At 39.6% G+C, this 25456-nt stretch overlaps 1 protein-coding gene across 2 annotated transcripts in view; it reads left to right on the top strand.

Moving 5' to 3' along the window:
* LOC124140035 (adhesion G protein-coupled receptor B1-like) overlaps positions 1-23386 on the top strand; it is a 57738-nt gene extending 34352 nt beyond the window's left edge. For both annotated transcript variants that reach the window (XM_048383936.1, XM_046507375.2), the window contains 21 exons: positions 100-194; positions 816-1007; positions 3705-3779; positions 5762-5870; positions 6395-6502; positions 6815-6881; positions 8840-8957; positions 9136-9182; positions 9809-9920; positions 10520-10623; positions 11078-11180; positions 11580-11730; positions 12356-12425; positions 14878-14944; positions 16856-16941; positions 17802-17928; positions 18060-18101; positions 18600-18689; positions 18775-18814; positions 20064-20198; positions 21173-23386. In XM_048383936.1, coding sequence (XP_048239893.1) covers positions 100-194; positions 816-1007; positions 3705-3779; positions 5762-5870; positions 6395-6502; positions 6815-6881; positions 8840-8957; positions 9136-9182; positions 9809-9920; positions 10520-10623; positions 11078-11180; positions 11580-11730; positions 12356-12425; positions 14878-14944; positions 16856-16941; positions 17802-17928; positions 18060-18101; positions 18600-18689; positions 18775-18814; positions 20064-20198; positions 21173-21177 — 1943 coding nt within the window. In that variant the 3' untranslated portion in view covers positions 21178-23386. The remainder of the gene's footprint in view (positions 1-99; positions 195-815; positions 1008-3704; positions 3780-5761; positions 5871-6394; positions 6503-6814; positions 6882-8839; positions 8958-9135; positions 9183-9808; positions 9921-10519; positions 10624-11077; positions 11181-11579; positions 11731-12355; positions 12426-14877; positions 14945-16855; positions 16942-17801; positions 17929-18059; positions 18102-18599; positions 18690-18774; positions 18815-20063; positions 20199-21172) is intronic.
* The last annotated feature ends 2070 nt before the right edge of the window (positions 23387-25456 follow it).

The raw sequence follows: 25456 nt of genomic DNA, 5'->3' as shown, positions 1-25456 counted from the left end.
GAATATATTTTCATCCTGTGTACAAACTTGTTTCTTATCGTTATCATATATGCACTATGAATAGAACAACTTCATTTACAAAGCTATAATATTTTGAAGGTAAAGTTCAACGTGTCTGTGACGTCACTGGTGAGTGGGGAGAACCAAACTACATAAACTGCGTGAGAGAAGAAATAGCGCAGATAGAGGAAGAGGTTGGTAAACATTGCGTGGGTGCCAAGCAGCGTATGTTTCTGATAATACAGAACATGTGTCAACTTCTTAGACAAACAGTAACAGACAAGCCATGGACAACATGTCACCAAGCACGATACGTTTCTGGTGTCCAATTCTTTCACCAATTGCAAGAGGGGCACGGGAGGCCCAGACGTCTAAGGCGCCGCAATTCGCTGTGCAGAGTTGCGTCCTTTGGGCACGCCCGAAATCTATGATTGTGATTCGAATCCCGGTTCGCCCCGATGTTCCTAGGTTTGTCAACACCATACCCGTGCTCGTGGGTTTCATCGAAGTGGTAAACGTCTGAGACCTGCATCACTTCGGGCTTTCCTCCCACATTAAGCTGACACGCCGTGATACAACTGGAATACTGTTAACAGCGGCGTTAAACATAACTCACTCTTTCTTCCAGATGTTGAGTGTTGAGTTATTTCATCCTCAGGTAGCTTCAATCACTGATAGAGGAAGGGTTAGTGTAGCAGCGAACGTTAATCTGATAAAACACCTTATACGTTCACTTCTTTGATTTTCAACGAAATCAAACACTGTTATTTCTGTTATATTACTTCAATTACCAATTTGTATAACGTTTCATTCAGGTGGCTGCAATCACTGAGGGAACTGTGTCCAGTGAGGCTGTCAAGAATGTGCTTGAGAACCTACAGAAGGCCACCGAGAACAACGACTCTTCCGCAGGAGATCTGGACAAATCAATTGACATCGTTGACAACATCGTTGCCGCAGTGAGCGGGTCTGCTTCCTCTGTTGCGGTAGACACAGCGTCAGTTAAGGTGGTTTGACAATTTCCAAAGTTGTTGCTGCAATGAACTTGATTTCTTTGTAACCTAGAGATACGTTGTCAGTGTTTTACAGGTGTTAGTCTGTAATGTTTCGATATGTAATTCGATTACATAAGCCCGTTTCCGTTTTTATGTTTGACACATGAGACGTCACATTTTACGTTCACAAGATAGTGACTTTTATTTAACGCTGCATTGAACACTCTTTCGGTCCTATCAAGGCCAGGAATCTGAAGTTATGATTAAATCAAGGAATTTTGTTTTAATAATTTCTTTTTTACTATCAGCCACTCCTAATCTTTATGTGCTTTTTTTACCACCAATAACATAAGTACAAGATATAATACAATCTGATAAAAAACGGAGCCGAGCAGCAACCATCGTGTTGTATTTCATTGAAATATTCAATCAACAATATTTCGGTCATACGATTAAACGGAATCACCACCTCCTATATGTTTTTTTGCATGTAAATTTGCGCGTTACTTGTAAGTAATTTAAATTATGATTTACTTATTCAGAGCTGATAGCTTTGTGACGCCTTTACGTCATGGGCGAAGACAGATAGGTGTACAATTAATATTATCCTCACAAAAAATAAACATTCTCTATTTTGAGGATAACGTATGGCAGATCGTAAGTGGATTTGTGACCAAAACAGCGTCTAGCTTCCTCGCATAACGCTGGGGACAAGATACACAAGGACCACTAAAGCCTGAATAATCAGATGTCGCCCATACAGGATGACAACCCACACGTTCCTTCCTGAGTATACAGCCTTTAACCTCACGTTACCGAAACTCGTCCGTCATTCGTAAACTGCTAGATTGTTTTACATTGTATCTCAAACGTCATGTGCATGAAGCCGAAATTAGTGAATTAATAATAATTCTGGCCTGATTTGAAGGCAAGCACAATGACCTTCTGAATAAGATTCGATCATTGTTCATCAGTTTATTCATCGATGTTTTATGTACGTTCTGTTGTGTTCAACATCCGTTCGTCTGTCGTCTACATTTCGGGCTGTGTCCTTTGAAGTAGCATTGTCTGTGAAGCTGGAATATTTCCTATTGCTTCCCCTGGTCATGCCAGGATCCTATGATTACGGTCTGCCAGCTTCACACTGTGCTCGTAGTATGCAACCATGTGGTAAACGTTTAAGGCATGCATCACTTTTCTCTCACAAACATTGGGAATGATTAAACTGAAAAATAACTATTCAAAGCGCCATTAACCCAAGTGAATGTACCTATCACTTTCTATTTTAAAAACCTGTCGGAACCTTTCCAACTGACCATATGGGTAAATGATACCTTTAATTGTACATGCTTTCTAAAAATATTAGATAATTATCTTTTTGTATGATAACTTGTTTTTATAAGATTCTACTTTCAACTTTACTGAAGGTAACGTTTGCTTATGCAATGACCTACGTCGTCTGTAAATACTGTCTTGACTGCCACTGAACGGATGAAGCTGAAACCTTCTTTGTTGTTCTCGCGTACGACTTGTATTCATAGTCAGGTAACTAATGACGTGATACTTATACCAATAGTCAGCGAAAGTGACAGATTTGATGGCAACTTATTTGATGGGTACTTATCAGTCCTCGCTGTATTCCGCGGCCAAAAAAATCAAACTTCTGTGGTCAATTTGTGTAAGTTTTGATCAGTCTGCACACTATTCTGCAACTTTTTAAGCTTAGTTTTCCAGAATGTCGCAGTGGTGCACCTGTTCGCACCTGGCGATCATTAGTGTTAAAATACTGACATGTACTTTCATTAAGCAATAATACAAAAGTCATCTTCACTTAAAAACGAAATCAGGATACTGATTTCATTTAACCATTTCTCATAACGTAAACTGTTTAAAAGATTGTTTTTAATGTCTTTTTCTATTTCACATATAATGCAAACGCCTGAAAAGAATATTTAGAATTATTTATTCATTAAAATGCACAGTTCAAATAATGACTCTTCGTTTCACCCCTTGCACGTTTAAAACCAGCTTTTGACTCGGATGTTACAATTCTGCAGTGTAAAAAAAGATAGACGAAAATATTTGCACGATTTATGCACAAAAAGTGAATCGTGAAACACAGGGGAACTGTGCCAACAGTCACAGATTATCACATATTTGATGGCTACTTACAGCTTTAGTCACAGATAATCACATATTTGATGGCTACTTACAGCTTTAGTCACAGATAATCACATATTTGATGGCTACTTTCAGCTACAGTCACAGATAATCACATATTTAATGGCTACTCACAGCTACAGTCACAGATAATCACATATTTGATGGCTGCTCACAGCTACAGTCACAGACAATCACATATTTGATGGCTACTAACAGCTATAGTCACAGATAATCACATATTTGATGGCTACTTACAGCCATAGTCACAGATAATCACATATGTAGTGGCTACTCACAGCTATTATATAGTCACAGATGATCACACCTCTAGATCTGGTGGCTACTTACAGCTATAGTCACAGGTTACCACTGACATCAATAATGACAGGTAACCAGTGACTTGATGAATTCTTTCATCAATAGACAATGGTAACTACAAACTTGATGCAGACATCTAGCAATAGTCACATGTAACCATCGACTTGCAGAAGATCTATACCAATAGTCATCTGATTTGGTATAAAGTTATTTATATTTTGTTTTCAGTCCTTTGTCAATGTAATCGACAACATTTTATCTGTCGACACAAGTAAACAGGATTGGCAACAGGTTCAGAAGAAGGCAAGTACAACTTGTGTTCTTATCACAGGTTCATTTTTCATCTTTCTTCCTCTATGGTGTTAGGTGTGGGATGTTTGACCCCTTATTGTTTCGAATTGGTCCCCAGCAACCTACGCTGGTCGTGCGAGGCGACTTATTGGGTGGGGTGGTCAGACTCGATGACTGTGTAGACGGTGTGTCATCGTACCCCGACGGTTTGACTCGTTCATTACTGGATTTTCTTACTCGAATATTTACAAGCCACCTTCGCAGGATTTTGGCTGAGTATGGCGTTAAACAACAAACAAAACAAACAAAACATGTTCGTGTTTAACTATACAAACCTTTCAATTATAGGTGAGTATTCACGGTCTTTACTGAGTGATATTTAAGGGTTGAAGACGTAAGGTAACACTTGATCTAAAGACGTCTCAATTTAATTTCCTGCCTGCAAAGGTCATGTGGGTATTGTTCATACCGCCCTTGCCATGAAACTGCTAATCGTCTTTTCAAATGCACACATCTACCGGTGCTTCTAATTTTATGGCAAAATTTATGGGGACGGATATCGGCTGTGTACCTTTGATACTTTGGTTGTATGTTTATAATCACTTCGCGAAAGGACAAATTTGTCTAAAAACACCGTGACTCTGGAAATAGCGCGGTATTGTAAATTTGATTTGACATTCCACACTCCACCATTCACACTTAATTTGGAGTTGTGTGTCAGTTTTTAGCTATACAGTCGAACTCGTGGGGACCTGGAAAAAAGTTCAAGGTACCCGGGGTTCAATATAACCAACAAAGTGAATTTTCGAAAACCTAACATAATTTTAAGAGAGATTATTACATGTAATCTAGTAATGTTTTGTTTATATTGTACATTTCAACAGCGATAGCCATATTGTAACAAATAATATAATACATGTATCATGTAATATTGTTTTAATTAAGTTATTCATCTATGCCAATAACTTCTGGTGATCTTATGAGTCATAGCTCGAATAATAGATTCACTATCATAATCTTAATCCATTTGACTCATTGCTCTATTTGCCCATGTCACCGGCAATCAAGTGAAAACACTTCAGTAACTTGTTGCCGATGTGTATAAAATAGTCAGCTTGCACCTTTTGAGGTAAGGTGTGCTTTTTAATAAGGCTAGTTTTGATTGTGGGTGTGGACGTTATGTTTTATTTGGAACAGTTCGAGTTATTAGGGGAATGTTATGCTTAATTTGGATACTTTGGACTCCAAAATGAGTTCGAGACAACAGGGACTTCGACACACTCAGTTCGACAGATCCGAGTAAAAATGATGCTAAATATAGAGAGAATTCGAAGGGACTGGAAGATAAGTGCGGTACAACAGGGACTTCGACACACTCAGTTCGACAGATCCGAGTAAAAATGATGCTAAATATAGAGAGAATTCGAAGGGACTGGAAGATAAGTGCGGTAGAACAGGGACTTCGACACACTCAGTTCGACAGATCCGAGTAAAAATGATGCTAAATATAGAGAGAATTCGAAGGGACTGGAAGATAAGTGCGGTAGAACAGGGAATTCGACACATCGAAGTTCGAACTGCATATCAATCTAACAGTTTATTGGTTCGTTGTTTAACGCCGCACTCAGCAATATTCCAGATAAATGTCTGTAAATAATCGAGTCTGGACCAGACAATCCAGTGATTGAGATCATGAACATCGATCCATGCAATTGGGATACAATGACATGCATCAACCATGTCAGCGAGCCTGACCATCCGATCCTGTTAGTCGCCTCGTACGACAAGCATATAGTCGTCTTTTACGGCAAGCATGCGTTGCTGAAGACCTATTCTACTCATGTTACGAGAGAATGTTAAAAAGACAACACCCTGACCGTGGTTTGTGTGTCAGTTTTATGTTACATATCAATCAGACCGTTGAGCATATGTAGCGGTTACTATTACTGTACTTTCAGATTATAATATTCCTGTATGTTCTTGTTGTTTTCAAGAATTCAACAAAAGCGGCTTCATTGGCCAGATCGGTAACCGCCTTCGGTTTAGCTGCTGCTGAATCACAGACAGAAAACGAACCTTTAAAGCTCAATAGTTCAACAATGGGTAAGCACTTGTCAACTCTAATCTATAGGAAGACGAATATGTTTTGGACATCGACGCTACCACTGATGGTTGTTTTATGTGAAAAGAATTACTTTAGCTAACTGGCCTAGCGTAAGCGAAGTTGGTCCAGACGCAGTGATTAATATCCTGAGTTTAAGTAGGCAATCATTTGACCCATCATGAACCCATGGACCAATCAGATTCCAGCTCTCGTGTCACTCGATAGTCCAGCCAAAATGTAACTCCATAATTTCCAACCTAGTTCGGCAAGGGTGGAAACTGGCCTTAGTCAGTTAACTCTCTTGGATCGGGAAGATGCATCAACCTTGGAATAGAAGCTAGTGTAATCCTGCTCAAACGAGCTCCTGGTTGAGTTTTATCCAGTACACATAACTTTCAGAACATTATGGCTCTAGTTCTCACAGATACATATATATTCCCGGGTTATGTTCGTAACGCTTCAGATACATTACTTTAAGGGTTTGGACCCTATTATGATTTGTATTTGAGAACAAATGTTTCAGTGATGGAAATTGCAAAGGTTACAGGACGTGACATTGCCTTTCCCTCTCAGGGCATGGAGGAAGTGAAGAGCTCTTTAAGGCTTTCAAAGGAAAACTTCAATAACACGGGTAAGACATCCGAGCCAATGGGCACTGCTGAATGTATTGCGGTTTTACCATAGTCGATGCTGATTTATCGCAATTGAATGTTTTTAACTGTTTTATTAATATTTTCCTCCCGGGTTTTACAAAATCTGTCCATTGGGTGTTGTGAAAACAAATGTGTCGTTGGTCATAATTTTGTTTGACTCACCCTTTCAAAGAGAAGGATTGGATGCCTTGCAGTCGTAACAATTCAAAACTGCAAACAGATAAATCAGTATTTTGTCTCACATCCATAAAATCGATTGCTATTATGTAACTATCCATTTTGGCTTGCAGCAAAAATAACGTATGTTGCTGCGTCCTACAAAACTATGGCTGAATTCCTTTTGACTAATACATCCGGGTAAGTATCAATCAACTTTATTCCTTCAGTTTTGTAGACCATAGAGACTCTGCGTGACAGTTTGTCATCGATAGGTTTTTGATGGTGTATTCATTAGAGGGCGTCATTTATACATTAAACTTGTGTCTAGTAGCATATGTATAATATGCTATTGCTATTAATTAGGCTCTAATATCATCATATGTTTTAAACATCAAAATAAAATGATATTCGCCTTTAAAATAATACGAATTCTATCTTCTCTTTTTTTTTCTTTAGTTTAACTTCCTGATTCAATTCTTAGGGTACAATGTGTGAAGCCCATTTCTGGTGTCCCCCGCCGTGATATTGCTGGAATATTGCTAAAAGCGGCGTAAAACCATATACACTCACTCACTCAATTCTTAGGCGATGGGAACTTGAACATAATATTTTCTCTAACTTTATATATTTTCTCTAAGTTTAGTTTGTGTTATCGAAGTAACAAAATTTAGGATTTTTACAAACCTTGAGTCAGGCATATATAAAATTTTACACCAATATTTTAACACGAGTTTTCAGGCATACACATATAGTGGGCATTTGTCCAAGATTTACCGAGTGGGCGTGGTTTAGGATGGAGGCGGGGTATTTTGGATCGGTGTATTGTGATAATGGAATGTTTGAATGATAATAATGTATTATGATGTATCAACGACCTACAGCATCTCTGGAATATCATGAAAATGCAAATGTTGATGTTGTATCTGTGTTGTGTAACGTCCCAATATTTTTTTATACGCATTCATGAAGCGAAATGTAGATCATTTTAAAACAGGTAATTCAAGTCAAACATCTTAGATACAATTGTATGTCACATACACTTTTACATATCAGAAACAAATGAATTTGTACATAATATACCTAAACATTGTTCACCTGGTAGGACACAGATAGAGTGTCAGGTCTTCTGAGGTCCAGCAAGTCACTGAGCAGATTACAGGTCCAATTATATGTAGTCACCTGGACGTGAAACCTGTATGTGGGTTTCCATGGTTTATCGCAAACGGATTGCACTTATCTGAGGGACTTGTTACACACACGTGACAAATAGGTTAGATAAACGGGATAGACGCGTTACACACACGTAACAGGCAGATCCCTTACACATCATAGGCGGATTACACACATAGACCCCTTTACACGTAACAGGCAGATCACTTACACATCATAGGCGGATTACACACATACACTCCTTTACACGTAACAGGCAGACCACTTACACATCATAGGCGGATTACACACATAGACCCCTTTACACGTAACAGGCAGATCACTTACACATCATAGGCGGATGACACACATAGACCCCTTTACACGTAACAGGCAGATCACTTACACATCATAGGCGGATTACACACATACACTCCTTTACACGTAACAGGCAGACCACTTACACATCATAGGCGGATTACACACATAGACCCCTTTACACGTAACAGGTGGATTACTTACACATCATAGGCGGATTACACACATAGACCCCTTTACACGTAACAGGCAGATCACTTACACATTATAGGCGGATTACACAGTGACCCACATAGACTCCTTTACATTTAACAGGCAGATCACTTACACATCATAGGCGGATTACACACATAGACCCCTTTACACGTAACAGGCAGATCACTTACACATTATAGGCGGATTACACAGTGACCCACATAGACTCCTTTACATTTAACAGGCAGATCACTTACACATCATAGGCGGATTACACACATAGCCTCCTTTACACGTAACAGGCGGGTTTCTCACTAGGAGCAATCTTTCTTTCGGTGAATTAATGAATACAACCTTTGGCTATATATCCGAATGGTCTAAGACTTCCTTAAACATTTCCTTTACTATTATGTACATCGTTAATCTCCTTAGCGTGTGCATATAAGTTGGATTTAACGATTAAAACGAATACGTTTTATATTTCGCACGTTTAGAGAAGAAACAAGCACTAAAGAAGTCAATTCTCAGATCCTTTCACTTGCTGTGAACATTGGAGGAAAGAAACTTTCAAACCTGAAGATGAAAATATACCTTGACTTTCATCATTTAAAGGTAAAGAATTCATTCACATATTTGGCAATTTATTATATCTATGCTATTAATACGGGATTGAAAACGTATGACCGATACTTAAGAAAATATCCTTTAGAACATTTCCTCTTGTATTCTCGTAAATCGTGAGTTCCAACTTATGTCAAATAATATCTTCTACATTTAATACTATTTTCAGGGAAACTATTCAGAGTCAGAATGTGGGTACTGGGATTTCGATAAAAGGTAAATCTTTTCAGCGTCCTCCGTCATTGAATTCATGTACGTTGAATGCCATCTGCCGAGTCCATGGAAACCTCGATTCGTCACCGAACATAGTCTGATTCCAGAGAATGCCATGCCCACCTCATTCTTTAACGTTCGTACCCCTGAAGATCCGGGGTAGAATGGGTCATGAGCAACCCATGCTTGCCGTAATAGGTGACTATGCTTGTCGTACAAGGCGACTAACCGGATTGGGTGGTCAGGCTCGCTGACTTGGTTGATGTATGTCATCGTATCCCAATTGCGTGGATCGATGCTCATGATGTCAATCACTGGACTGTCTGGTTCAGACTCGATTATTAACAGACCGCCGTCATATAGCTGGAATATTGCTGAGTGCGGCGGAATTCTACCCCGGAATCTTCACGGGTCGATCTTTACAGGAACTATTCCTTATGACGATTCGTACTAATCCATGCTTGTTCAAAATGTATTATGTTTGATTAACGGTAGACAAATATCGACGAAAATCAATGGCAGTTGTTGGAACAGAAACACATGACCATTGTCAATCAAACTCCCTGCAAGTCCACGGAGTTTGCGCCCCAAGTTGCTCTATTTGATGTTTCCTACGTATGATGTTTCAGTCGATGGCTGACAGACGGCTGCACGGGCAAAGACGTGAACAGTTCCTACACAAGCTGTGAATGCAACCATCTTACCAACTTCGCTATTCTTATGAGCCCAGGACGCCACGTGGTAATTAACTCATCCAATTAATTACATCCTCCCTAGGTACGTTTACTTTGTGGGAATTTGAAAAGTCAAAGCCAGATTATAATAAATCTCGAGTATCTACTAAACCAGATTCCATTGGGCGTAAGAGGCAAACTAATGATGGAAATCAAATGAACGATCACTGAAAATAAGTGATGACACCACTTATTCCCGAAAAGGGTTAGTATGGATGTCCTGCTCTACCGGTAGTACCCGGAATTGTTGCCTAACGCCGCACCCAGCAATACCCCTGGCATACAGCGGCCTGAGAACTCTCACTAGATCCCGTGAACCAAACGTGTTGGTTCCTAAAATGGCTTAAACTAGTTAAGATAAACTATCTGCAGATATAACAAAAATCTAACAGGAATGATACAAGGACGCTTCTTTAACTCTGGAACGAATGACATCAACTGTGTGTCAGTAATATTTCCGGTAAGAACGGATGCTACCGGAAGGGCATGAAACATTCACCCATTCAACATTAAGTGGCCTTACAACTAAATTATTCGTCATCAAACACGCATCAAACTACAAAGACAGTATGCGGTCATGGTCATTAAGAATTTTCCAATTTTCAGTCTGCAAAACACTTACATCACCTGAAAATCATCTCCATAGTGGGCTGTTCCCTGTCTATCCTGGGCTGTGTGGTGACAATGCTGACACATGCGTTGTTGTGGAGGTAGGGGGCGCTGTTTTACATTTGTTGATCCACCTTTAAAGGCACGTCTTTGGCCATAAATGTCCACACTTCATCCATCTGATCTTGTTATATGTCCATATTCGGAGTTGAAAGAATGGTTTAAGTGGAACATACCACAACTAACCCCGTGTGTATTCAAGGTTAGAATAGTTCCACAACTACCAGTGCATGAAGAACGAGGCGTCCTAGTTTGTTCGCGCAGAACGCCGCACTCATCAATAAATAGTCCTCAAATGAATATGACCTACGAATAACTGATTCTGGATCAGGCAAACCAATGATTGATAATAGGAACAGCCATCAACCCCGAGCCAGACAACCTGTTCATTAAGTCGTTACGTACGACAAGCATACGTCGTGCCGGGACCAAAGAGAATTGTATAAATAAAGCTTACAAAGAAGGGACATCATCAGTAAACATTTTTGTACACAGCCATGTCCGTTCTTCCAAGACCATCATCCTGATGAACCTTTGCGTGGCGTTGACCTGCGCCTACAGCGTCTTCCTGGCTGGCGTGGAGCGGACGGAGAACAAGGTGATGAGGCTAGATACAGTTCAGTAATAAACTAAAATAAGTCAGAGCCGGAATCACCACTCTTTATGTGGGATGGTCACGTTTTGGAAGGTCGCCCAAAAGGATCGGAGCACTAAATAGGAGTACAACTACGTACAGACAACTACTCTCATAAATGTAGTAATTTCAGTTAATCTCAATCATAAAATATTAATTATTAAATGGTTAACATGTATTGTTCTAATACAATCACAAAACTCACCTCTTTTTATTTATTATGCTTAGCTGCATGTTTTAACACAAAGCACGAAAAGGAAAAAGGACCAAATAAGTAAGTAACAAGAGGTTGTTTACAAAATGTAGTAACTGCGCTGGACTGATATTTGTGATAAAGAAAGCATTCTTCCTCCTTGTTTCCAGGCCGTGTGTACAGCCGTGGCGGCCATGTTGCACTACTTCTTCCTGGCAGTCTTCTCCCTCATGCTCGCCCAGGGGATCGACATCGCCGTTCAGGTTGCCGTGGTTTTCAGGAAGAGTTCAAGGTTGGGGCTCGTGCTCCCTCTAGCCTGGGGTAACCTTGCCTTCAAACATAGATTGACATTAACAAAAGCAATCCACTCTTTTTCAGCTCCAAACTCCATGTTCATGCAATTTTCTCAATCAATCGAACCGTTCCTGTTATATAATGATTATGATAGATTGTGTAATAGGAAAATAGGATGTTTACTTAACCATCTTTTAAACAGTATGTTATAATGTAATATTTCTAAAACATATATATTATTTTGTATTTAAATATGAAATAATATATCGCCGGTATATATCGAAATAATGCCGGTGAATACGTTATCTTTAATAGCTGACGCCTTCGAGACCTAAATCAAGTCAATCAATGTACAGTATTACTTTAAAAAGATTTTATCCATATTCGACCTGACTTTGTTTCCGGGTTTGTCAGCACCATATCAGTGGACTTTGGTTTCTCCGGAGTTACAAAGGCCTGCGTCACTTCCGGAACCCTCCCACAGCAACATGACATACAGTAATATAACTTCAAAAAGGCGTTAACCCAATGAGCAATATCGTCGAGGCCAGTTATTTCAGGGTTGTATTCAGTATATTAAAAATGAAGAAAATCAATAGAACGATTTGTTACAAATAAACGAAAAGGTATTTTTAATCTATCGTCTGAACAGGTGTGCCAGCAGTTATAGTGGGTATTACCCTGGGGATCACCAAGCTGGAGGGATACGGAAATGACCAGTTGTAAGTTGGACTAGTATAGACCATCATTCCTAAAAACAAACGTCTTTAAATAGACTCGGAGGCATTAAAACATAATATCAATATTTAGAAGTAACCATAAATAAATGTCCTTTCATTGTGGACACACACCCATGTCGTATTTGAATGGGCACGATGAATCAGACAAAGGGAATATATACAGGTTTACATGCGACAAGTACTTGTAATTCAGAAAATCTGAAGTAAAATGTCAGCGAGTCTTTGGGGTATGCGTATCAGCAAAGGTGGTAAATAATGCGTCACAACCACATCCAAACTCAAGTGTTTACCTGAACAAGCACAGAACATGTGGTACATCATATGTATCACCGATGCGTCAAATTTGGAAATGTCCTCAAAAGAAACAGATCAGAAAGGACCACTATTGGTGCCCATGGTTATGACTTCTTCTTGCCTCAATGTCATATCCGGAAGTCTATCTAAGCGGAAGTCCAACATTTGACATATTGATTTTTCAGTGAACATAAGATGACATATTCTTACAATTTTGAAAAACTGTCCTGAACCTTTGAATATATGTGCTGGTATATGTCCACCACGTTGAGATATATATGCCCCATAGATTAACGAATGAAGTTTATCGTGTGGAATAGAGGTGGATACATTGGATTTACTGTGATCTGTTCATATAATTTACCAAATGGAATCTGCCTCGGCAGATAATCGATGGGATTGCAAAACAATCAAGCATGATTATACTTTTGAGAATCCACATTGCACAAATTCTATGCGTGTGAAATATTTCCTGTGAGTATAAAGAAAGTTCTTTCTTGGTAGTATTATTGATTATGGATAAGTTTCAGATAAGGCTTTGGTTTATACGTATATACTCTGAAAAACCAGAAACGCAAAAATGATTTTTAGATGTATGTTTAAAATATCAAATAAAATTCAACAGATGGTAATCGATAGTTCCAAATTGGGGCACATCAGTGTCATTGACCCAGGTTCCGTATGGCACACAAGGAAGAGTAGATTTCCAAGGTGAAGGTTATCTGTATGGCCACCATAAGAGCCCAAACCTGTCCGGCATTGCCGTCCCATGGAAGCAATCAGATCCCGAATTTTGGCCTGGGGAATGTTCACCAACTCTTCCTGCAATGCTTGTGCCAACTGTCGGAGTGTGGTTGTTGTTGTAGCTGACGTTCTCGCAGTCGTTGATCCGTTGCAACCCATAAATGTTCGACTCGGTTTAAATCTGGAGACCTGGGGACCATGGCAGGACCTGGATGTTGTCATTCCCGAAAAAGGCTATTGTCAGTCTTGCCGTGTGAAGTCTGGCGTTGTCTTGTTGGAAAATGACGGTCGCTTGTTGCATAATGAGAAGGACGTGTGGCCGAAGAATCTCATCCGTGTGACGTTGCGCCGTTAAATTTCCCAGAATTTGCACCAAGTCTGTTCTACCAGAGTAGGAGATGGCTGCCCACGTCATCACATAACCAGAACGAAATATGTCCATTTTCTGTCGGCAGTTTCGTGCATAACGTTACCCGCGACGCCTGTGAACAAGACATCTCCCATCCGCACGGCGAAGCATAAAACGTGACGCGTCACTAAACCAAAACTTGTCTCCATCGCAGCTGTGGATATACTCTGTGGCCTTGCCTCCTTTGACGTCGCAGCCGACGATGCAGGTACGTCAAAATGACACCTCGAACTGGTCGTGCAGCGCAATACCTTCAGCGTGAAAAAGGTTCTTCACTGTCTGGGCTGATATCCTACGCAATCCTGCTATTGTCGTAGTTGTGGAGGTGGCAGTGGTTGTTCTGTCACGTTAGTGATGAGCTGTATGAATCTGTCCTGTGCTCTAGTAGTGATACGTGGTCGACCAGATCTGGTACGGACACGTGTTGTCCCGTGTTTGTGATAACAGTTCCACAGACTTGTAATGGTGTTTGGTGCTTCATGAAAAAACCTGGCTACAGCTGAAGATGATTCTCCTGTTTGCAGTCGGCTGATGGCGTCGTTGCGTTTAGCTTCCGTCAGTCGTGGCATGTTGTTCACTTGGTGTAAGATAGTGATGGCATGCAAATAGCCCACGTAATGTTGCACGTGCATGTCATGTTGGTGTATTTCGGAGCCAGGCTCTCACGTGGTTGTGTGTTTTTTTGCGATTTTCCCATCGTGTCACCAAAGTTCTCCAGTATCTCATTCTTTCCACACAAATCAATCCCAATTCATTTGGGGATGGATGTCGGCAACGATTTTAAAACTTTTGCGTTTTTGTTTGCAGAGTATGGTACGTTTAGGGCATCAAAAATCATTCTTCTGGTTCAGTCTACTATGCCATGACACGTTCTGACACTAACAGCGTTATTGTTCAGTTTTGAATAAATTATGATGTAATTTAAATTTGCGTTATTCATGCTGCCTTGTATGGTATGATTTTTATTATTTGACATTGACATTACAGCTGCTGGTTGACTGTAACGGATGGCATCCTGTTTGCTTTTGTTGGACCAGCTCTCTTCGTCGTTCTTGTAAGACAAACACCAACCAGAATTACGACAGCAGTATCATAGCTCCTTTTCAGATTTAGAGTCATTGGTATAAATGTAGGGTAGTCGTGTATGCAATCCTCATGATAATGTTTATTGTTGGCAGTAAAGGACCGCCTCTGTGTGAAGCTATATATGTAAGTCAATCTTGAACGCGACGTTGAATTCACCTTACCTTATAGCATTAACATCTATTGAAGTATCACTGAAGTAGAAGTATCAATATGACGCCTAGCAATATCAAAATGAACGAAAGAGTAACATAAGCCTCTCGTTATGTAATATATGGATTCTTAAAATTTAAAGAATATGTTATTCGGCCATAATCTTCTGCAGAAATGTAAATATTCCCAACAAAATAACCTCTGTCTCGCATCACAACATATGGCTGTTTGGGCAGCTTATGCATTCATAATAACCTCTTAACATGAAAAGTATTACTGTAAGTTAAATGACAGAGACTAAACTATTAAGGTAGACAAATACCTTGACACCTTTATGAACAACCATTTAAAACATGTAATGCATGCACTTATTCATACTATTTAATTAATATAAAGAACGTGATTTTCTTTCAGATATATAATCACAATGTAATATACAGACCGATTTCATTGATATGGTCAAAAGCCTGCTCACACGCAATTTGCTACTTTGTGTTTGCCTTTGTAAGTTACAGCGATATTGCTCCGAAAACAAGTTCTGGCATTAAATGACATTTCATCAAAATATCAAAGTTATAGATGAAACAACTTGCCAAACATATTTTAGCAAAGTATTCACATACTGCACGATACACCAACTAGACTTATATCATCACTACAGATACACGTGGTTTTGGTAATACTGCAATTAGTAAAGAAAAATCTCAGTAATTGAGTAAGTTTGTTGTTTAACTCAGCATTCAGCAATATTCCATCTATGTGACGACTGCTTGTGAATAGTCGAATCTGAACCGGACAAACCAGTGATTGGCATCATGGGCATCGACCCACGCAATTGGTATTTGATGTCAATGCTAACAAATAAGTCACTGAGCCTGGCCACCGATCCTATTCGTTGTCACATAAAAGCATAGGTTGCTGGGGATCCAGTTGATGGTTGATGATAGTTACAGTGATGATGAAAGGCAGTACGTGTCACATCGGGGACAGACCCGTAAGGATCCGGGTTGGAAAAGGTCTTCAGCAACCCATGCTTGCTGCAAAAGGTGACTATGCTTGTTGTAAGAGGCGAATAACGGGGTTGGGTGGTCAGGCTCGCTGACTTGGTAGATGCATATCATCGTATCCCAATTGCATGGATCGATGCTCGAGATGTCAATCACTGGATTGTCTGGTCCAGACTCGATAAGTTACAGACCGCCGTCATATAGCTGGAATATTGCTGAGTGCTGCGTTAAACAACCTTGTGTTCGGCAAACAAGGACTGGTCGGCTCGGAGTCAGTATACTGTGTCTGTGTGGGATATTCATGAGACATAGTATCTTGAGTGAGCCAGCACTATAAATCGGCATCAGTCCGGACCAGTACAAGCAGCCACACACACACACACACACACACACACACACGCGCGCGCGCGCGCGCGTGCATGCACGGCGCTATATAAATGCAATAATCTTAAACTCGACGTTGAACCCCATTTCAGCTCATACAATGAGTAGGAAATAATATCACATCACGATGACTAAATCTCGTATCGCCTTGTTCTAAACTACTAATTAATTTCTATAAATTTCTTTTTTCTGCTCTTAATGCTCCATTTGTGGAAGGTCTAAAAAAGAGAAATTATGTGATGATTGGTCGCCAATGCACAATTTGTTTGATTTGTTGTTAAGTAATGCTTCTGGTATTGTTGCTAATTCCATGTAACTCTCATCGTTACTTTACACAGGCCAATGCCGTGATCATCGCGATCATCTTTCGTGTGCTGTGTTCAACAAGGATGATGGTCAATAAAAGAAATAAGGAAAAAATAGTGTAAGTAATATTCTAGTTGCATTTCGTTGATATTTTCATTGATCTCCTGACGGAATCCATAACCCCTATGCTGATTCCGAATTACAATCGGTTGCAAGAGGAGACTATATGGATCAGTCTTGCTGACCTTGGTGATTGCGTGCCACAGTGCCCCGATGCTTCTCCTTTAAGAGAAACACGTGTGTATGTCTTGAATCTTGAATAAACATTATGTGGTAACCAAGAGGTCCATTTTCAAGGAAGCCCAAGGACTAGAAAGTGACTACTCACCATCTTACAAACATATTCATACATACCGCCCCATCCCCAGCACATCCATAATTGCAGTTCCTAAATCCAGAAAAATATTTCCACATTTTGCTGTTTTATCATAATCCCATTAAAATCCCAAGACTGTGAAAATAATATGACAATATATGGCAGTATACCTGAAGTTTAACTTGTAGTTCAACCTTCAAAAATCCCATCACCATACCACCCTATATGTTAAGTGTATTATCAAGATGTAAGAACTTGAGGTCGTATATTTTCCACATGTAAAGTAAAAACAATATGGAAGTGACAAATTCTTAGATAACTGCAATTCCAAATGATTGTGATTACACTAGTTGCTGGCAAAACGGGTGAGATTGCTTGCCCTGGTGTATGTTAGTAAGGCATGTACTTTCCGACGTGTCATCAATATTTAGTAGGTATTCTCAGTATATTGTATCGTCACAGCTTTGAACAAGGACAATATCTTGTTTGTGTGCTTCCGTTGTTCCATCTGCTAAAGCAACAGGAAACCCATTCAAATCAGCTTGTACGATTACCATGAACATGTGGACAAATTTGGTGAAGTCTCGATCTTTGTCTTTCAGGACTACGGTTCGGAGCCTGTGTGTTCTGATGCCAGTTCTTGGAGTTACGTGGGTGTTTGGTGTTCTTGCTATCAACGAGGAAACCGTCGTCTTTCAGTATCTCTTTGCTGTCTTCAATTCGTTGCAGGTGATGTTTATTAATTCGTATATGTGTAATTAGCAATTTAACAAAGATGGATTCTACTCGATACAAATTAGCCTTTTGCCTTTTTAAGATTTTATTATTTGATGAACTGGTGGACATATTTTGTGTTTCAGGGTTTCCTGATTTTCATAATGCATTGTGGCCTTAACAGAGCGGTGAGTGGATTAAAATATACGTAACTTATTATTTAGATTTTTATCGATATTTAGGATATTATTTTAATTTAAACCAACTGATTGTTAGATAAGGAAAAGAAAGACAGTTTCTGTTTGGAGTGCATGTGTGGCTAATTTAAGTCAAATATACAGTAAACTACGGTTATAACGAACTCAAAGGGACCACTAATGTTAGATAAGGAAAAGAAAGACAGTTTCTGTTTGGAGTGCATGTGTGGCTAATTTAAGTCACATATACGGTAAACTACGGTTATATCGAACTCAAAGGGACCACTAATTTTAGTTCGTTATAACTGCAGTTCGTTATAAGCATATATACAGCATATACACAGCAAATAGACGGACAAAAATGCAGTTTGTTATATCCGTCAGTTCGTTATAAGGTGTCCGTTATAAACGTAGTTTACTATAGTGACTAATAGAATATTATAGACTAGAGCTATATATTTAAGGATGAATATGTGATTTGTTTTTCAGATTATCGAGGGAATAAGGGAGACCATTGCCCGATATGAATCCCAGATAACCATGTCCAAATCGCTGCCCTATTCAAGAAATACAGACCAAGTGAGCATATATAATTTACTTGTTACGACACACGTCTTACCTGATGTACACATACATGTTAATATCTTCTGTTGTTGTTTTGCAGTCCGAAGAAAGGAGAGCAGGGAAGGAACAGACTTGCACAGGTAAGGTAATCCTGGTATTATGACTTTTAATAATAATTGAGGTCATATTCAAGTAATTGTAATTCAGGATTGATGTGATTTACTCTTGTTATCTGGTATGAATTAATAATAACTTTGTTTGTTTCTTGTTTAACGTCGCCTATATGACGACGGTCTGTAAATAATCGAGTCAGTCCTAGACAATCCAGTGATTGACATCATGAGCATCGATCCACGCAATTGGGATACGATGACATGCATCAACCAAGACAGCGAGTCTGACCACCCGACCCCGTTTTTCGCCACTAATGACAAGCGTAGTCGCTTTTTACGGCAAGCATGGATTGGTGAAGACCTATTCTAACCCGGATCTTCTCGGGTATGTCGACTTGCAATATGAGAACAAGCCGATTGTGTGTCATATACCTAATCGCATGCATCACTATCTTGTTTGAAAGCCACTATCGCCATCATTATACCAGGGGCGGTGGCATAAGCCTAGTGGTTAAAGCGTTCGCTCGTCACGCTGAAAACCCGGGTTCGATTCCCCACATGGATACAATGTGTGAAGCCCATTACCCCTGTCCCCCACCGCGATATTACTGGAATATTGCTAAAAGCGGCGTAAAACCATACTCAATCGCTCTCTCACCCATAACAACCACTCTAAATAATCGCATTTGGACCAGGCAAACCAGTGAAAGAAGGCCCGAGCAACGATCCATACATTCGACACCACTTGACACCACCAATTGGAATGCTGTTCCATGTTCGTTTGTTTGTCGTTTACACTGCGCTCGGCAATATTCCATTTATCTGCAAATACTCGATTCTGGACCATGTAATCCAGTGATTGACAACATGAGCATCGATCCGCAACCAAAACAACGAGCCTGACCACCCGACCCAGTTAGTCGCCTCTTGCGACAAGTTTGCAAGTGGCCTATATTCCTACTCAGAATCCCCCCAGTCGAAATACTGTTCAAACCGGGGTTACACCACGTTCTCTCAATTCCACCGGATAGATGGCCACCAATATAGGGGACCTATAGTCTTACCCGGTATACCCACGGGTTGAAATACTGTTCGAACTTGGGTCAAACTATGATCACTCAATTCCACTAGATGGATGGTCAGGATATGAGACATAACTTTCGTTCCGGAATAATCATTGAGCAATAATATGGATATTAAAACAATGAAATTTTTTTTTTCTAGTTCGAATCTAGATAAGTATTTAATATAATCAATCTGGGCTTGTGTTTTCCAGATATTCCAACTGGCTGCAACAGTGACGACTTGGTATCGCCGACCATGGTGGATGGGTCGACGTTGCGCAATGTTGAAGCTTCACAGAAATCTGTTTCCAAGGACGACGCAAATCCCAGTAGTTTGATTAAAGAAGGTACTCATCACTGAATGTTATTGTTTTGTCTGTTTGTTGTTTAACGCTGCACTCAGCAATATTCCATCTATATGACGGCGATTCTGTAAATAATCGAGTCTGGACCAGACGATCCAGTGATTGCCTTCATGAGCATTGATCCACGCAATTGGGATGCGATGACATGCATCAACCAAGTCAGCGAGCCTGACCTTCCGATCCCGTTAGTCGCCTCTTATGACAAGCATAGTCGCCTTTTACGCCAAGTGTGGGTTGCTGAATACCTATTCTAGCCCGCATCTTCACGGGTCCACTGAATGTTAGGACGCGCAGGTGGTAACAGTATTTTCAAAAGTAAATTCGTGGATGGAAGGTTGGCACTTGAAAATAAAGTCAAGATTGATAACTTTGACACTTGCATGATTCCTTTTCTTTTGAAAATTTTTAAAAGTTTTTTTTTTTGGTGAAAGTCAAGGAGTTTGTCACGGGTTTTAACTCATGTTTTAAGTAATCATTTAGTTAAACAAGTGAAACTTGCCATACAGAGATTGATTAATAATGCGAGAAATAACGTCATTGGTAGAATTGAAGCTGGTGAATCACAAGCATCAATGGCAAGGCCTTTCAACGTTGCCAAGAACACATTTTGGGCATCATAGATTGATTGGGACTGTAGTCTTTCCCGGAATCCCCATGGGTTCCAAGCCAATCTGGGGCGGTCGGGTAGCCTAGTGGTTAAAGCGTTCGCTCGTCACGCTGAAGACCCGGGTTCGATTCCCGACATGTGTACAATGTGTGAAACCCATTTCTGGTGTCCCCCCGCCGTGATATTGCTGGAATATTGCTAAAAGCGGCGTAAAACCATACTCACTCACTCCAAGCCAATCTGCCGTCAACTGGTCATGAACCACAACTCGAAATTACATGTTTAGCATCAATATTGAAATATTTGTGGTGTAAACTTTAACTACAATGTGTGTTTCATGTATTTCTAGGTTAATTCACAGCATTCTGGTGCCATGGCATCTCGGCACAGGGCCAAAGTATCAACATCGGGTGTACAGGACGTCTGATGAAGAATTTAGAATTTATTTTCGGAACTTTACTTATAATGCATAAATAGTTAACGAACATATGTAGTTTCAATGTCACATCTCTTTGGGTTTTGCACATTTTGGTTTTGTCGCTCGTAACAAATCATACTGAAGCAAGATTGTTTCCCAATTTATGTCAGAATGTATGTGTGCATGGTTGTGTATACAATTGACACATTCTTTTCTTATATTTATTACTTTGAAAGAGAATTAATACATTTTAAACTTTCTCTTTACCAAATGACTGCTACTTCCACGTAATAAATCAAGTGTGTTTTATCAGAAAATAATCGTGAAATTGACCAGCTATCCGTTTATATGAAATCTTGTTTTATAAGAGAGTCTGTCCGATTATTTAATGGTAAATCTGTCTGTTCCTACCATAGATTGCCTCTAGATCTTAAAGGGAAAACGTGGTTCATGCCTTATAGTAAAGCGTTATTAACCCAAGGCATAAAATTATTTATATCTCACCAAAAGAATTGATGAAATTTTATTTCAGAGCAGGTTAGGACTAACGTTAGCCTGAATTAGTATAAGCGTTAGAGATGGGGGATATCCATTCATAATTATGTTTAAGGCTTGAAGTCATTCGCCTTATTTAAATTTGTTTTGTATCATTTCGTTTTTAATTTTCTGATTTTTTCTGATATTGGTCAATATTTTAAATTGTGTCCTTTCTACTTTTTTGTGAAAAAGAGATATAATTATGATTTAGCTTCATTACTTTCAGCCTCTTTTCAGTATTTTGGTCGGTTTTTTTCGTCTTATAGTTAGCTGTTCTCTGATTTAGAAAGATTTTAGTTCCAGCGATACTATTTGGTTAGCTTTCGCCCCTTATTATTATAATCCGATTTGATTTGAGTGAGTGAGTGAGTGAGTTTAAATTTCACATCGCATCGGCGATATTGCAGCCATATTGCGATGAAGTCATGTATCACAGCTAAGGTATAAAACAAACCAGGATTTGATTTGAATAGCATTCCTTATTTTTTATGCGTTAGTCGTTTTGCTTCATTTATAGTTTGTAGAGTATTATTTTTGTAACCAATATTGTGAGTTGTATATGAATCAGCTGATTCTTCCACATTTTGATAAATCATCCTCGTTTTTTCTTCTATTTTTTTCCACTATAAGTATGTGAATATAATATTGTTATGATAGGGTGGTCAGGTAGTGGTTAGAACTTACACCTGTCACAAAGAACTGGGTTCTCCTAAAATTAGTAATGGCTGTTATGAATATTGTTTGAAATTGGTCGTAAACTGTCAATCACCCCTGCATAATATGTTTTACCAATTCTACTTATCGTGTAAAAGAGAATAAATAAATGTTAATATTTCTTATTTTTATTGGATGACAAACTAAATTCTAATATTATGTATTTGGACTAGTTTATGCAAATGATTATATTTTTGTGGAAGGATTCTTCAATGTGTTCCAAAATTGTGTCACCGTTTTTGTCGTTTGAAACCTTCTTTAATGTCAATGATGCAAGTGTAAGCCACAAAAACATAACACGTTTATATTTGATAATCAATCTAAAAACATATGAGTGTTCACATTACATCGCAAAATAAAAGGCAATATGTCTCGTGCAACAAACGTCATGCGCCACAGAGAGTAGTGTTTGCACGAAACGCATGCATGGGGTTGGATTCACTTCCTTGAATGATACACGGCCTCAGTCCATTACTAAAGATTGACACCACAACACCGCGTATGCATTCAGTGCATCCCGTAAGGTATCCAAACCTGTTCCCAGGAGCTGAATACTTTTTTATCAAATTCAATCTTTATTGTATAATTTTATATTTTTGTATTCTTCATACGTCAAGATTCAGCTTGGGGTCCATCCTGTTGAGAAATGATCCTTTTCAAAGCTGACCAATCAGTCAATGACAACATAACTTGTTTCTAGAGAGGTATCTAAACAGATAAAAATATGACATGAAATGAACTACCAGTTATTAGGCACAACTGATTTATGCACATTATTATATTTGCTGCTAAAGCGTGCTCTTCCTTCATTAGTTATCACTTTTGACGTTCCTCGCCTTGTGCACTGGGCCAGTTAATAACATCAATGCAAATAAACACTGTGATGTAACACAATTCATGTTCTGTTCTCCATGCCTTTGGAAAGCTCAAATGGTGGCTCGTACAATCCCATTAATATCAGGTCAGCGTGAAGATCTGTCACACAATCCACAGAAGGTAGCAATAGGTGAATGAGTATCGAAGATCCTAAATGCCAAGGGTGAGTGGGCAAAGTATTCAGAGTAGCATATCATTCTGATGTCTGTATCATAACCGAATGCCAAACAATAAAGGCCGTGATATTGTATTGCTGTAGATATTGTATGCACCATTTCTGAGCGTTCTTGCATCTAATCCAAAATGGTATGCCATCGAAGGAATATTTCTGTTTTTTTGTGGGTTAAAACTATGCTTGTCGTAAAAAGCGACTAACGGGATCGCGTGGTCAGGCTCGCTGACTTGGTTGATGCATGTCATCGCATCCCAATTGCGTGGATCGATGCTCATGGTGTCAGTCATTAGATTGTCTGGTCTAGACTCGATTATTTACAGACATCCATCATACAGCTGGAATATTGCTGAGTGGGGCGTTAAACAACAAACAAACAAACAAATTTTGTTAAAACTTAAAAATTCCGAATCGAGGTAACAAAGAAATATTAGGTATAGCCGAAATCAAAAAGCTGACAACTGATTAAGAGTGGGCGGTCAAAGTTCGCTCATGGTTCAAATCACACAACTTTCCATTGAGAACTTGTCATATCATCACAAAGATAGGTATCCAGTCAGAGTAAAAAATCTAATTTCAATCCTAAGGTGTCACGTAATGTATGTTAGATTCCTGTCACAGGCATAATGTGTCACCGTGTGAAAGTATTAATATCCTATCGCTGCCTTTTCAATAACCAACCCGTGAAGATGAATAGGTCTTCAGCAACCCATGTTTGCTATAAAAGGCGACTATGCTTGTCATAAGAGGCGACTAACGGAATCGGGTTGTCAGGCTCGCTGACTTGGTTGATGCATGTCATTGTATCCCAATTGCGTGGATCGATGCTCATGTTATTAATCAATGGATTGTCTGGTCCAATCTCGATTATTTACAGACTGCCGTCATATGGCTGGAATATTGCTGAGTGTGGCGTTAAGCAACCAACCAACCAACCAACCACCTTTTCAACAGCCACTGAGCAACTAAAAAGTCGAACTGTCTGTATTTCATCATGGTTTAAGCACCTATTGGATTCCGAGACTAAATGGATTAGGGGTCAGCCTCGGTGACGGCGGATTTGGTTGATTACAGGTAAGTGTGCGTGCGTGCGTGTGTGTGTGTATGTGTGTGTGCGTGCGTGTGTGTGTATGTGTGTGTGCGTGCGTGTGTGTGTGTGTGTCTGCGTGCGTGCGTATGTGTCTACTTGTCCGCGAATAATTAGAATGCCGGTTTTATAGTGACAGCCCTCTGAGATAGCATGTCGCAGTTTAACATGGATACCCCACCCAGACACCATACTTTTTAGATAAATTCCAAACATTCCGTGTAATTCATTTTATTTGCATTACAGAGCAACCTAGTGATTTATACCCAGTCCTGTTTCTACTGACAGACACGTGCTATGTGGCAGGGTGTATTGTAACCGTATGTCTGATGATAATGAATGCTAAATTGATGGAAGGGCTCGTATAATGTTGACCTTGATAGAGAGCGACCTCCCTTGGTTGGTTTACATTCAAAATTCCGCCCAGCGCTTGCTACCTTCGTTAACCTACTGGTATCGAGAACACGTCTGTAAGGAGCTTATCTAGTGCTTGTTTACATCACCTTGTTGTAGAAACTTCTGAAAGGCTGACCCTTCCTATATTATAGCGAGACGCACTGAGATTGTCCCAGTGCGGACGGCATACCTATCGGAAAACACAGACGCTTTCGCCTGTTTCGAACATTGATTTCTACATTCGAGATCGGAGCAGGTGTCTCCTTCAAACCGTTTGCGTGTGACAAATACGGGACATTTGTGAGTGCACTGACTTTGTAATTGGGGCGTGACATTTATAGTGCTGATGTCACATTAGTGAACCATTGTATTGACTTGAATGATTGTAAACCTAATCCGGTGCATTTCAATATAATTTGTTAATAATTCATTG

This window comes from Haliotis rufescens, unplaced genomic scaffold, assembly GCF_023055435.1.
Source record: "Haliotis rufescens isolate VD_foot unplaced genomic scaffold, xgHalRufe1.0.p SCAF_5, whole genome shotgun sequence".
Taxonomy (NCBI): Eukaryota; Metazoa; Mollusca; class Gastropoda; order Lepetellida; family Haliotidae; genus Haliotis; species Haliotis rufescens.
This window is presented reverse-complemented; position numbering and strand designations above follow the sequence as displayed.